Source organism: Heteronotia binoei, chromosome 5 (genome assembly GCF_032191835.1).
Source record: "Heteronotia binoei isolate CCM8104 ecotype False Entrance Well chromosome 5, APGP_CSIRO_Hbin_v1, whole genome shotgun sequence".
Lineage (NCBI taxonomy): Eukaryota > Metazoa > Chordata > Lepidosauria > Squamata > Gekkonidae > Heteronotia > Heteronotia binoei.
The window spans coordinates 37,678,613-37,692,844 of NC_083227.1; the positions used below are offsets into that span (position 1 = coordinate 37,678,613).

The 14,232-nt window shown below is 42.6% G+C and overlaps 1 protein-coding gene across 1 annotated transcript in view; it reads left to right on the forward strand.

Moving 5' to 3' along the window:
• Positions 1-1,963: 1,963 nt before the first annotated feature.
• The window catches only part of LOC132571450 (C-type lectin domain family 2 member B-like), a 28,472-nt gene continuing 16,203 nt past the window's right edge, over positions 1,964-14,232 (forward strand). The window contains exons 1-2 of the mRNA XM_060238245.1: positions 1,964-2,023; positions 8,111-8,320. Coding sequence (XP_060094228.1) covers positions 8,230-8,320 — 91 coding nt within the window. The 5' untranslated portion in view covers positions 1,964-2,023; positions 8,111-8,229. The remainder of the gene's footprint in view (positions 2,024-8,110; positions 8,321-14,232) is intronic.

Consider the following 14,232-nt stretch of genomic DNA (forward strand, 5'->3'; position numbering starts at 1 on the left):
ACTACCTTTACCTTTTTACACTTTGGCTGCACTTTTAAAGGTTCTGCCCACATCTAAGAACCTAACCACTTCTCAGCCACCTCCCCCCCTCCCTGCAAAGCTGTAGTTGTATAATGAATGTTTTCTTCTTCCAATCATGTCTGTATATTCATGGGACTTTATGTAGAAGAAGAAGAAGAAGATATTGGATTTATATCCCGCCCTCCACTCCGAAGAGTCTCAGAGCGGCTCACAATCTCCTTTACCTTCCTCCCCCACAACAGACACCCTGTGAGGTGGGTGGGGCTGGAGAGGGCTCTCACAGCAGCTGCCCCTTCAAGGACAACCTCTGCCAGAGCTATGGCTGACCCAAGGCCATGCTAGCAGGTGCAAGTGGAGAAGTGGGGAATCAAACCTGGTTCTCCCAGATAAGAGTCTGCACACTTAACCACTACACCAAACTGGCTCTCTCAAATGTATAACCACATTTGGAGATAACACCAAAAGTCTAAATCTGAATCTCCCTGTGAATGTGAGGCCTTGGCCAAATGGCCATTCTGCCCCCCACCCCGGAAGTCTCTGATCCACGTACTAACCAGGGTCAACCCTGCTTAGCTTTTGAGACCTGTCAAGATTCGGCAAGTCTGGGCCTCCAGATCAAGGCAATACAGTTACCATAAATAAAATTTTTGCAGAAGGAGGGAATCTTGTTTTACAGTAGAGTGGTATGCCTAGCTATCAACATTCATTTTTCCCCCTCTTTAATATGATGACTACTAACATACATCTTCAAGCTAATCAAACAAAGGGAGCTTAGTGATTTAACAAAGGCCTGTTCATATGATATAGTGAGAACATGCACAGTGTACACTTCATTGTTCTTTGTATGTGCATTGAGTAATTCTCTTGTTACCATCAATGCATGTAAAGCTGAACATATAATACAAACCCCACATTTATCCACGTGCTAGTCCCTGATTTAATTCATACAATGAATGTATGCTGACTCTTTCATACAAAATGATGTAAATTCACAGTAATGTGTGAGCAGGGCTCAAGCAGAAATGGGGAGGAGAGCCTGTCTGTCTTTCACTTACATGCAAACACATTCCTGATTCTCTGGGGGACCTGGGATTCCCAGAGTTGCTGGAAATGGGGAGGGGACAGGATCTCTGGTTGTGGTGGTGGCAGCAGTGGCTACCAGAACACTGAATTTCATTTCAAGGGGGAGAGGTTTCCCATAGCTGAGGATTAGGGGCTTGGAAGGTGAAATGGGAAGGAGGGTGTGTAGAATAGCATGCATGGGGGTGTCCAAGAGGAAGAAGCTTGGAGCCCGGTCCTTCTCCCCTATCAGTAGGAGTCTCAGCAAGCCTGCATATGTATACTTTGGGTTTAAAAATGCAGCCTGATGTCTAGAAAAGGTAGAACTTGCTGTTGCCCTGGGAATACCATCTTGCACCATCCTGCAAGATGGTGGCCAATGTTCCTTCTAAGCTGTGGAATCCTGAGAGCAAAAATTCTACTTCGCGAACTACTGGCATTAAAGTTGTGAGTGAGTGATTTTGCTACTGCGTAAATTTGTTTGCTCTAGGGCTATCCTGCCTGAATAGCTAAGACAGAAATGTGGGAGCCAGAGGCTAAGAAACTGTGAGCTAGCTCACACTAACTCAGCTTAGAGGGAACACTGTTGGTGACTCCTAGTACTCCCAGCAGCCGGCTGGAAAGGTGGTGCTCCAAACAGCAGTTCCAAGAATTATACCAGAGAAGCACTTAGCAACTTCTTGAATCTGGTCCAAACATCTTTTTCTCCTCCTCTCCCTATTTATCACGTGAGAAGAGACCCACGCCCCTGTTTGTCTTCCACAATCACGCCACAGTTGTATTCCTGTGCTGTTTCCTGTTACAGTGTGACTGGAGGTGTGGCTTGCACTGTCGAGTAACATTAAGAAACTTCCCATTGGACCAGAAGGACCCACGTAGCTCTGCCAGAAGCTAGTCCTGGCTGCTGAGAAGTCACATTCGAACACAGAGTTGATATGAATAGGTAAGGCTTCTTTTTGAGTGCTGCTTGTTCTATGAGGTTGTAAGCATAGGATCCTGCCTCAGGCTTCACAGTTTGCTTTTCACCAGATAATGGGATGGCATTGCTCCAAAAGATGGGGGAGGGGAAGGGAATGACCCAGGAACCAGCATGGAGGAATGAAAGTGAGGAAACAGTTTTCATTTGTATTCAAGAGAACACAGGTTTGCACTTTGAAAAGTATGAATCTGAGTTACTGTTCTTCTGGGGGTATTCGGATTAGCTGTCTAGTCTGGAGAGAGAAATCTGATAATACTGCATTGTTCAAGCCACAGCAAGTAAAGAATCTAGGAGAAAGCAGTGGCTGGATTTGTAACATGGTGGGGCATGCTGGCTAAGCACGGTGTCACTGGCAGTGGAGAAAGATTGCATGAGATCTTGGCTTATGCAAAGGGACTGAAAGAAGCAAAGCAGTCCAGACTAGAGCACATGAGGGCAGTACTCTCCAAACTATTAATAGTTAAAATGCAGTACTCCTCTGCCTGTGCAGGAAGCCGTTTTTTAGGGGTAGACAGGTCATCACAGTAACTCCTGGCGGGTGGATGCCCTGGATGAACAGTAGAAAGGCTGAAGGGGCCATTAGTCACAGCAGCCCATAGAGAGATCTACAAAGATGCAAAGAGAGGGAAAAAGATGACAGCCAAGAGGACGGGCTGGGGAAGGTGGCCTTGACGTCAAAGGGGCGAGTTTTGCAGGACCTTCCTCCACTGTTTCTTTGGGCCTTTCTGGCAGCTCCAGCATAATCCAGGTTTCTAGGGCAGAAAACAGTTTCAATGCTGTTACTTCTGTAATGTGTATGCTGTGCCAACACCTGATCCATATTTACATGGAACCAATTCCCATTGAAGTCAGTGGACTTTACTCTCCTTGTAGATCATGCAGATCACCATAACAGCTTAAGCAGGGGGGAGGGAACAGTGAGAGGAACGTTCTTCCTGGTGCTGCATTCAGAAGTGAAAATTACAGATCCTTCCTTCTCTCCCCCCCCCCCTCCTTATCCCTGCTCCAGTGGGAGGGAGGGGGAGGGTGCTGGGGGAAAGAATGGCTTTAAAAGGCAACGTTTCAGTCCTTCATAGACTGAGGAGCTTCTGGCAGTAGCAGCCCCAGCCATTTCCTGCAGACTTTGCAAAGAGGAAGGAGTGCTCCAAGGGCTCACTTGAAAATAAGGTTGGCAGCTCAGTATAATTAATTAAAGCAAACAGTTTATAGCGAACTTACTTTACTGAACTGTTATTTACCTTCACCACACTATGAGGGAGTGACTAAAATGTCTGGCCTCCGTTATCATCCAGTATGTGTAAACTGTTCTGGACATCTGATTTTTCTCTTTGCTCAAGTACTCCCTTTCCCCCTTTTCCTCCCCTTTGGCAATTCTTTGCATAAAAATAAGGAAAGTTATTTCCTTTCTTTCACTGCATTTCAGAAAGTAAGCTTTGACTCATGAAAGCTCATGCTGGAATAAATACTGTTCTTTAAGATTCTTCTGGATTCCATAGGCCGTTTTCGCACTAGCGTTTGCTCCAGCGTAGCACCCCATTTACCTCCGGATCTTCTCTTGGATTTCGCACATGTTGCTCCGGCGCTGCGGTTTGCTCTGGCGCTTCAGGGATTTTACGCCGGAGTATGTTTTTCAGCATGCTGCCGGAGTTTCCGAAAACCTCCGGATCCACTCCGGATCCACTCAGCGGAGTTTGCTGTGCGAAATCCATCCACGCCGGATCGACTGCTTTGTGGGCGTCACCCTCTCCCTTTCCGTCCTCCCACTCCATCCACCCGCTTGGCCAATCATCAGCCTTTCGCGGCGCTTCCCCAAAGTGCCGGCATGGCCATTTTTTTTAAAAAACTTCACAGTTTTGCGTAATAGCGATATTTCGAAATTAACAAATAGAAAAAAAAAACCCTCCTGGAATAGCCTCAATTGCCACTTCAATTGGTTTCGTTAGAATTTTTTTTATTGACTTTAGTTGCGTTATTTCGCTGTTGCGTTATCTCGATAATGCGAAAGCGAACATTGTTTTGGGGGGGGAATCTAGTGCCGGTGCGGGCCAAAGCGTTCATGCCTGTGTGTTTTAAAAAGGGAATGCCTCCCTCAGCTGTGCCACCAGGATTTCTGGACCTGCACAAAATCGCCATGTATAAAATGGGAAGTTGGAGTCCTGCATTCTTCTCCCTGGCTACATTCCGCTCGGTTAGAAAATAGACGGGAGCTCGCTCTTCACACACGCCACAGAAGGGGAAGGAGAGAATGGGGCGGGGGGGGGGAGCTCTGGCAGCAGGAATCAGTCAGGTCCCCGTTGCAAGCGCCAGCCGGGGAGGGGAAAGAGAGCGGAGGAAATTTGGGGGGGGGGATCCAGTGCTTCAGAATTTGGGGGGGGGAATCTAGTGCTAGGATTCTCCACTGTGAATGCTTCTGTTAATACATGAAGGGCTGTGGAGGATTCTACAGCTGCAGCCAATCCATAAGCAGCAGCAGCACACGTGATGCGGTTTGTCCACGAAAAGAAGGGGAGGGATCAGCTCGATGTTACGTTAGTACGTTAGTACGTCATTACGCAACCAGACTTGCGCTTAAAAAAAAATGATTGACAGGGCATCGAACTCAGGTCGATGCCAGTGGGAAAACGATTTGAGCCGGGGCTTCAGGGAAGGCGACTCCGCAAAGAGTCACTAGTGGGAAAACGAGAAAAATGATCCGGACATAATTGCGCCGCGGAATAAGGGGAGCAAACGCTAAGTGCGAAAACGGCCATAGTGTAAGGAAGGGTCGGTGTAGCATAGATTCAGGAGCTGAATGTCTCTGCCTTCTACTTCAAACAAAATTAAATTTCCAAGGAGCCCCAACAATGGCAGGCAATAGTGGGGGGATATCCTGGTATGTTTCTACACAGATAAGGGATTGTCTGGTTTTTCTGTTGCTGATGCAACTGCAGATAAAGTAGAGTGGTGACAGGGCTTCCATGTAGCCTGTTACCCCTCCAGTTTCTCCCAGCTGCGGCCAACCTCACTCCTCTGGGCTCCAGGGTTTTTTGATTTTTTTAAAAAATGTAGATTATTGTTATATTGATACAGGGCCTTCTTTGTAGGAAAAGCCCAGCAGGAACTCATTTGCATATAAGGCAAATGACACCAAGCCAACCAAACCAGAACTGTGTTCCTATGCGTTCCTGTTTAAAAAAAGCTCTGCTTAAAACACTTATATACTTAAAACCGTGTGAAAGGTCAAGAATCTGCAATGGTTTCCAACCCACCCCTTCAAAACCACTGCATAGACAGAATATGACATTACTGTGGAACCATTTTGATGGTCTCTCTCTCTCTTGGCTTGACTTCGCGAACGAAGATTTAAGAAAGGTGCAGTAGTCCATGTCTGCTGCAGGCTCACTGGTGGCTGACAAGACCAATGTGGGACAGGCAGGTCCGGCCACAGTGGCTGCAGGGAAAAGTCTGATTTGGGGTTGGTGCTGTATTTTTCGACCGCAAGTAAGGATGCCCGTTGTCCACAGCTAGCCAACTGGGGGGGGGGAGGAGACGAGCTTTGTTTAGGCCACCTTTTCTAGGCCCCTCTTCATACGGAGCAAGCAGTGCTGTCCCTAAATAAGGCTGCTTGGTCGTTCAGGGTGCTGCCGAAAAATGCTTTCGTCTCTGGGTCAGCATCAGGCGACCAATACCCTGAACCGCCTACATGCAGGATCGGGACTGCGGCTTCCAGTGGCATCTTCCACCTGCCGTTTCGCCCCTTGCCCATCGCTGCAGGACTTGGTATGTTGTGGGTTGTGGATGTGGATACCCTTCAGGCCTGCGCAGGGGAATTTTTAGGTGAAGCGCAGTGTGCGCAGTACTGGCTCCACCCTTTCACCTTGGGGTCATCTGCCATGGCCCAGTAAGCCGGGACGCCGGCAGCGAGTCCTCCAGGTGGTAGGTGTTACATTAACGAGCTCTATCTGCCCGGGCTTGATGTTAGAGTTTTCCTTCTCTTGGCTGGCGAGGTTGGTGAGCCCAGCCTGCCCATCCGGTTATACCGCCGGACATTCGGTCGCACCATGATGTGGCAAGCTCTGTGAAAAACGGGGGGGACCAGTGAGAAGGTGTTGCCATGGATGCAGTAATGTAGGAGAGGCCATTGCAGTGACCATCTGCCAGGCAAAGCCAGACAGTGACCACGCAGTGTTCACTACACCGGGAAAGGAGAGGCGATGTATTGCGCATACACTTCCCCTGGGGGGGGGGGGCAGGACACCCAGAGGGAGCCCACCCCCCCACCCTCCATTTTGATGGTAACTTGTTTTTATAAATATAGCAAAACAATTAAGATTTACTCATCCAACCTCCACTCAAAGTAGAGAAGAGCCAATTGTTCCCTATTTTATTTTTATATTTGTTGAAATGTTTGCCAACTGTTTTGGTTATCCATTCCTTGCTGTTGGTTTTGTAGATTACTTTCCATTGTGCAACTGTTGTGTTCTGCCATATTGCAGAGTAAACATGTACTTTTTTTACACCCAGTTGCCAATTTATATGGAACATGCAAGTTACATGTCATTTTTAATGTGGATTTCTTGGCACAGAAATAGTGAAATGATGGCTGAGTTTTATGAAGAAAAGTCTGTGCAAGGAGAAATGGAATATGACAAAATTAAACATGGGTTCACCAGATGGGTCACTGGGGGATTCAGTGCCCAGAGCACCCAGCATTTTTTAAAAGCACTTCCCAGGTGTCTGGGAGTTTGGTTCCTCTTGGAACCGTGTCATGAAAGGTCATGTGTGTGTTAAGCTCTTACTCTGTGCCATTTTCCTGTTTTAAAACAGCTCCTGGGAGCTGCTACTTGCCCTATTTGAACATTTTGTATGTGCCAATAAGCCATTTTGTTGTAGGAGGTAATATCTAGACCAGGGGTGGCCAAACTGTGGCTCTTTCACACATATCCTGTGGCTCTCCAGGCCCCCACCACCCTATCAGCTGACTTGGAGAATACATTTGAAGTTCAAGTTGCTTTCTTTCCCCCTCTCTCTCCCTACTCCCTCCCCCCATCTATTTGCCTTCCTTCCTTCCTTCCTTCCTTCCTTCCTTCCTTCCTTCCTTCCTTCCTTCCTTCCTTCCTTCCTTCCTTCCTTCCTTCCTTCCTTCCTTCCTTCCTTCCTATCTTGTGGCTCTCAAAACATCTAACATTCATGTCTTGTGGCTCTCAAACATCTGATGGTTATTCTATGCGGCTCTTACATTAAGCAAGTTTGGCCACCCCTGATCTAGACAATCACGTCTAGTAATGCATGGTGACTTGTATCCTCTTAGTTCCCTCAGAGGCTCCTAGGGTCACAGGAATGAAGGATTATTTGGGTTAGCAGAGTGCTCAAGGCACATAATGCAGAAGAGCTTATCTGGGTTGTGTGTGCTGACAAGAAACAAAGTTACACACAACTAATACAAGTCCTTTATTGTAAGGAACTCCATTCTAGACAGGATAGAGCAGAGATAGGATTCTCATCTAGTCTAACTAGCTAGGATGGATAGAGATACCAGGGTTGGTTTTTTTTTTTTGAGAAAAAGCCTAGCAGGAATTCATTTTAATATTAGGCCATACGCCCCTGACATTACCATTGTTTCACACAGGGTTTTTTTTTTAGGAAAAGCCCAGCAGGAACTCATTTGCATATTAAACCACACCCTGTGACACCAAGTCAGCTAAAACTGCATTCCTGTGCATTCCTACAAAAAAAAAAAAAGCCCTGAGGGTATCTATCTTTCTGACTGTCTATAGTCCCCCTCTGAAGCTTGAGGCTAAGAGGCAGTGCAAAGTCCTTCACTTCCAACAAGGGATGCTTCAGGCTTGACTTTGTGGTATGCTAGAGTAAGAGCTGGTGCACAAAAACATGATGAATAAGCAGGGGGAAAGCATGGATAATCTGTGTAGCCTTGGTCAAGTCAGGCAGATTTTTCCCCGCTTACCAGCAAAGTGTTCCAAAAAATTTGCCTTAAAGATACCACCAGTTTGCCAACCCTGTTATTCTGAAATGTTTGGATTGTCTCCCTAATACTTTCATTTCTGGTTCCAGATAAACCAAAAGATACTCAGATTTATACCTGTTTTCAGAGCGGAGGATTTATTTTTTGTTTTTTTCCCCATGAGTTGTGGAAGAATACTGTGATAGTGATACATTGGAACAGAAGAAAGATGGACTCCAAAGAATCTTCTGATACAGATTTGCGAGAACGGAAGAAATTCCTTCCTCCTGCTGAAACATCTAAGCAAGCAGAGACACCAGGTAATGCTACTTTCTTTTGGTGACAGTAAGCTGACTTGAGAGATTTAGAGGGACAAGTGGACAGAAGAGTGTGCACAACAGAACATTTCTCCCATAACTCCTAGCTATGCTTAAGAATATTCTCAGCCACACCTTCAAAGAATGTTCAGACCTTTGTTCAACTTTCTCTTTTAGTTTCACACTGTGTGAATTAGCGGTAGGAACTAGGGATTAGCATGAACTGGGAAAATAGAGGTTCGTCCCAGTTCATGGTTTGTGGGGTCACACGAACCATGAACCTTCATGAGCCTCCCCATTTGCTGAACCAGTTCATTTTGTGAGGTTCTTTGCTCCTCTCTGTGAGGTTCTTTTCTGATGGGGGGTGGCTCCCTGAGGCCAGCAAAATGGAAAGGGGAGGGAGAGATCTTGCCAAAGCCATTTAAAGGGTTCACTTTATATGGCTTTTGCAAGCCACACCATGCATGTGGTCCAAGTGGCAAGTTCACCTGGAAGTGGGTGAACTTATCACTTGGGCTTCACTCACCCAAAAACTGCCAACATGAACTGCATGAACCTCCATGAAAAACATGTAGGTTCATAGGTGGTTCATTGCAGGCGGGATTGTATAACCCTCAGCTCACGAACCATGTCATGTTCATCATGAAATTAGATTTGTGACGAGGTTCGTGCTCATCCTTAGTGGCATTTAGGAACACATATTGCCATTGCAGCATTTCTGATGACATTAAGTTGCCTTAAACATTATACCTGGATACCTGTTCTGAGTTTTCATCATACGACACTCAACAGTTTCTCCCTGCAGTCATGAGAGCAAGGAACATAACTAGTTCACTGAATGCGAAACACAACCAGAGTGTGTGAAGCTGTTTCTACATAGAGATGACTCCCCATGGTGCTCTTATTTCCTCTGTGAATGCAGTCATGTACCCACATGTAAGAAGAAGATTATCCATGTTCACCTGGGTCCCTCCTTGTATCCTCTCCCACACAGATTGTGCCACTAGCAGATTCTGTGCTTTAAAAAAAAGTAGCTGATATATGATAGTAATGTTAGAAGACTATAGTGATATATTAGCTATTGAAAAAAGTTGGCAAAAAGCCCACTGAGAGCAGGGAGGGGAATGATGGTTAGGAGTAGCAACAAGGCAAGTGGCACGGGATGTGAATAAAAATGTCTGGAAGTCCATACTTTCTATCCAAACCATGATAAAACCCACTTCAAGGACAATTGCTGCAGAAATATCATGTTAAAGCAGGTTCAGAAAACAACAGGGCAAACATGTGATGGAACCAAAAAGGGAACAGATGTACAATGATATTTTTTTTCAGTTTCAAAACAAGTTTATTACAAATAACAACATGGTGATACAAAAAAAGACAAGATAAAACATAACAATCACAAGATAACATAAATAACATGAACAACGAGCAAAAACACCCACCACCATCCCACCTAATAACAATCACACTACAAACTCCTCACTCATACGAGGAGCGTTCGGGGTCCGTCAATTTACAAGTCTATTACTCCAACTCTAGACCTTTACCTTTCACCCAAAGATAAACTGGATTCCATGTCTCATTACATTTTTGCATATTACCCTCTTGTAATCTTGTGGTCAACGTGTCCATCTCTGCGGCTTCCAATAGTTTTACAATAAATTCTTCCCTATTTGGTATTTGAGGTGTCTTCCAATATTTAGCATAAAGGATTCTTGCTATGGTGACAATATACAATAATACTTTATTGGTGGCCTTAGGCAGATTGTTTCTACAGATACCCAAAAGGTACAGTTCTGGAGTATGCAATAAGTTTATTTTAAGAATTTTTTGAATCCATATACTAACCAAAGCCCAGTATTTTTTGGCATGATCGCATTGCCACCAAATGTGATACATAGAACCTTTGCTTTTTTTACACTTCCAGCATTGGTTGGTATAGTCTGGATAAATCTTTGCTAGCTGTACCGGGGTAAGGTACCAACAATACATCATCTTATATAAGTTCTCTTTATAGGCTGCAGAGCTTGTCAGTTTAAAATTTTTTCCCCATATTTTATCCCATTCTTCTAGTTCTATATTATAGCCAAAGTCTTTTAGCCAATTTATCCAAGCTTCTTTCACTACTTCACCTTGCATTTTATCTTTTAGCAGCCATTTATATACATTAGAGATAAGTTTTTGGTTCGTTTGCAGTAGTCGGTCCAACTCATTTAAATTTGATTTTTTCAGGAAACCTTTTTCTTTATCTATTTGATATTTTGTCTTAATTTGGCATTGCAACCACCAATCCAGTTTACCATTTTCCTCCGATTTCAAGTTATTTTGGTTATCCAATAAATTTCCATACGCATTAGTACTTTCCCACCTAAAGAGGTTCGGATGAGTGGAGGCTTCTATAGGCGATAACCATAAAGGAGTATATACATACTTACTCCTGATCTCAAGCCACACCCTTAATAGAGATTTTCTTATTTCATGCCTAAGAAAGAGACTACCTTTAAGTGGGTTTTGGTACCAAATATAGTTGTGCCAGCCCCTCTCTAATCCTGCCCCTTCAATGACCAACAACCTCTTATTCTCTAAAGTAAGCCAATCCTTAAGCCATGCAATGCAACATGCTTTATGATATAAGTTCCAGTCTGGAAGTGAGAAACCTCCTCTAGATTTACAATCTTGTAAAACTTTTAGCTTGATTCTGGGCTTCTTGCCCTGCCAAATAAATTCTGAAATCATTTTGTTAAGTTGACAAAAAAATATCTTTGGCAGAATAATTGGGATCATCTGAAAAAGAAACAAGATTCTGGGTAACACATTCATTTTAATCGTTGCCACCCTGCCCAAAAGCGTGATTTGTAAGTCTGTCCATCTACCTAAATCGGATCGAATTTCTTTTAAAGCTTTTTCATAATTATCACGATAAAGGTCTTTTAAGTCATTTGTAAATTGGATTCCTAGGTATCTTATTTTCTTTTCGCATTTGAAGCCAGATTTTGTTTCTAGTTGTATAATTTGCTCTTTATTCATATTTTTTGTAAGAAATTTCATTTTTTGCATGTTGACTTTAAAACCCGATACTTCACTGTATTGATTTAATCTTTCCTTTAATTGATCAATCGATGATATTGGTTCTTCCAAGATACATAGTAGATCGTCCGCAAAGGCTTGTATCTTGAATTCTTCATTCTTAATTTTAGTGCCTTTGATCATATTGTCGTCTCTTATTTTTTTTATTAAAAATTCTAAAGTTACGATAAAGAGTAGAGGGGATAGGGGGCATCCTTGCCTGGTACCTTGTTCTATTTTAATTAGTTCTGTTCTGGTTCCATTGAAATTTACTCTTGCATTTTGTTTTGTGTAGATAGCTTTTACTAATTGGCCAAATTTGTCCCCACATCCCATTGCTGCTAACGATTTTAGAATTAAATTCCAGTTGACTCTGTCAAATGCTTTTTTGGCATCGATCATTATCCCCGCAAACTGTTTCTCAGGATGGTCTTTATAATACTCCATCAAATTAGATAACAATCTCACATTTTTGTCTCATTAACCTCCCAGGTACAAACCCAGATTGATCCTCATGAACCATTGATGTAATTACTTTCTTGAGTCTGTTTGCTAGGATTGTCGCAAAAATTTTATAGTCACTATTTAACAGTGAGATGGGTCTGTAATTTTGGATGTTAATGGGGTCAGTTCCTTCTTTATGAATTAGAGAGATAAGTGCTTCTTGCCATGAAGCCGGGGTCTCAATAGTTTCTTGAATTTCCTCTATTACGTTCTTGTAGGGAATTAGCAAAACTTCTTCAAAAGCTTTAAAAAATTCAATGGGAAGACCATCCGGACCCGGTGCTTTGTTCTGTTTTTGACATTTTATTGCTTCAGTAATTTCGTGTAATGTTATCGATTTCCCCAGGGTCTCTTGTTGTTCTTTAGATATCCGATTGATTTTGACACTTTCAATATAGTCTTCCTGCCTTTGATCTGAAATTTCTTGTCTTTTATATAATCTTTGGTAGAATTCTTGAATGATCAATTTCATCTGATTATTTTGGGTTACTTTTTCTTTCTTTTCATTTTCCTTATAATCTTTTTTTCTTATAATCTTTTAAAAGATCTTATAATCTTTTTTTCTCTCTCTTTCTTCAATTTATAAGCCAACCATCTACTAATTTTATTTGCATTTTCAAAGTAAGTTTGTTTTGCCCATTTCAAATTTTTCTCCACTTCTTCTGTGAGAAGTATATTCAATTGATGTTGGATAGCAAGAATCTTTAATCTTATCTCTTTTGAATTTTTCTTTTTTTGTTGTTTCTCTTGCTCCTTCAGTTTCACTACTAGTTCATTATAAATTTTCATGCGTTCTCTCTTCCTCCTGGCTGAATATTGTATTGCAATTCCCCTAAGAAATGCTTTAAACGCATCCCAGATTGATTACATCTTAGTACCTTTATTAAGGTTATGATGAAAAAATTCTTTTATTTCTTTTTTTGCTGTTTCCATAAACTTTGGTTCTTTCAAAATTTGTAAATTGAGAGTCCAGCGAAGATTTTTCTGTATTTTTGCCAAATTAATCTGAATTGGGTTGTGGTCTGCATAAGTTCTGGGAAGTATATCTGCTTGATTGAGTGACGTGATCAAATCTGCTGATAGCCAACACATATCGATCCTTGACCAACATTTATGTGCCGGGGAATAATGTGTAAAATCTTTCGTCTGTGGGTTTTTGGTCCTCCATGCAGCCACCAGATTGAATTCATCTGCCATCCTCAGAAAAGTTTTAGGGAGGGTACTACGAAGTTTCCTTCTTCTTTTTTTTCCCCCTCAAACTTTTTGTCTTTTTCTAACTCAAATACTGCGTTATAGTCGCCTATAATGCAATAATTTTTTAGATCAAATTCCATTAGCTTTTTATGTAAAGTCTTATAAAATCTTTCCAGGTTCTCATTTGGAGCATAGATATTCACCAGTATTATTTTGTCGCCATTAAGTTCTAATTGTATAATTATTATTCTTCCCAATTTGTCAGTATATAAACAATTTGATTTAATATGTTTTTGCACATATATCGCAACTCCTTTTTTCTTTTTTTCTGGATCTGATGAATGGTACAATGTACCCAATTTCCCATTTTGCAGGTATTTAACGTCCTCTTCCTTAATATGGGTTTCTTGTAAACAGATTATTTGAGAGTCTATTTTGGGGGCTTCCGGTTTGGCTGGAAGACAGGCTGCAGCTCCCTAACAAAGGGGGATTTTAGTTTCACTGTTCAGGGTATTAAAGACCTCTTTGAAGGGGGGTCTATGCCCATTAACCCTAGGCAAGGGTTAATCCAAGACGACGTTTCTTTCCCTTAGCTGTTGATATCGATCTGGGGGAGTCAGGGAGCTGTCTCCTTCACATCTTGATGTCCGGCGTTATGGGACCTGTCAACCATTATCTGCAGTGATTCTATAGTCATTAATTTGACTCAAGCCTGTCGGAATCCAAGCACTCTAAAGCGGACTAATTTTAACTGCAAGATAACGAGAGCCGGGGGAGTTCTGAATATCTAAAAGGTACATTAATCTATTCTTATCTTCACTCTGAAAAACTCTGAGAGACTTTGAATACAGTTTAAACATCGAGTGGATTATAAACAGACGAAGGCAAAGCATAATTGAATAATAATAATAAAAAAAACTTTACCTTTTTAAGCTGAGCTCTGTGGCTTTGGAAGTGAACAGCAGGAAAAAAAAATTGAAGATAAGAAAGGGAGCTGGCAGTCCGTGATTGGTGACGCAGAAGGAAGAATAGAGATTTGTTGTGTATACATGCCCACAAACTGTTGAACTTTGAACGGACTGAGCTGAGTGGGGGCATTGTAGGAGGAGAGTTCAGCCTGTGAAAAATTGGACGCTGTAAAATAATAG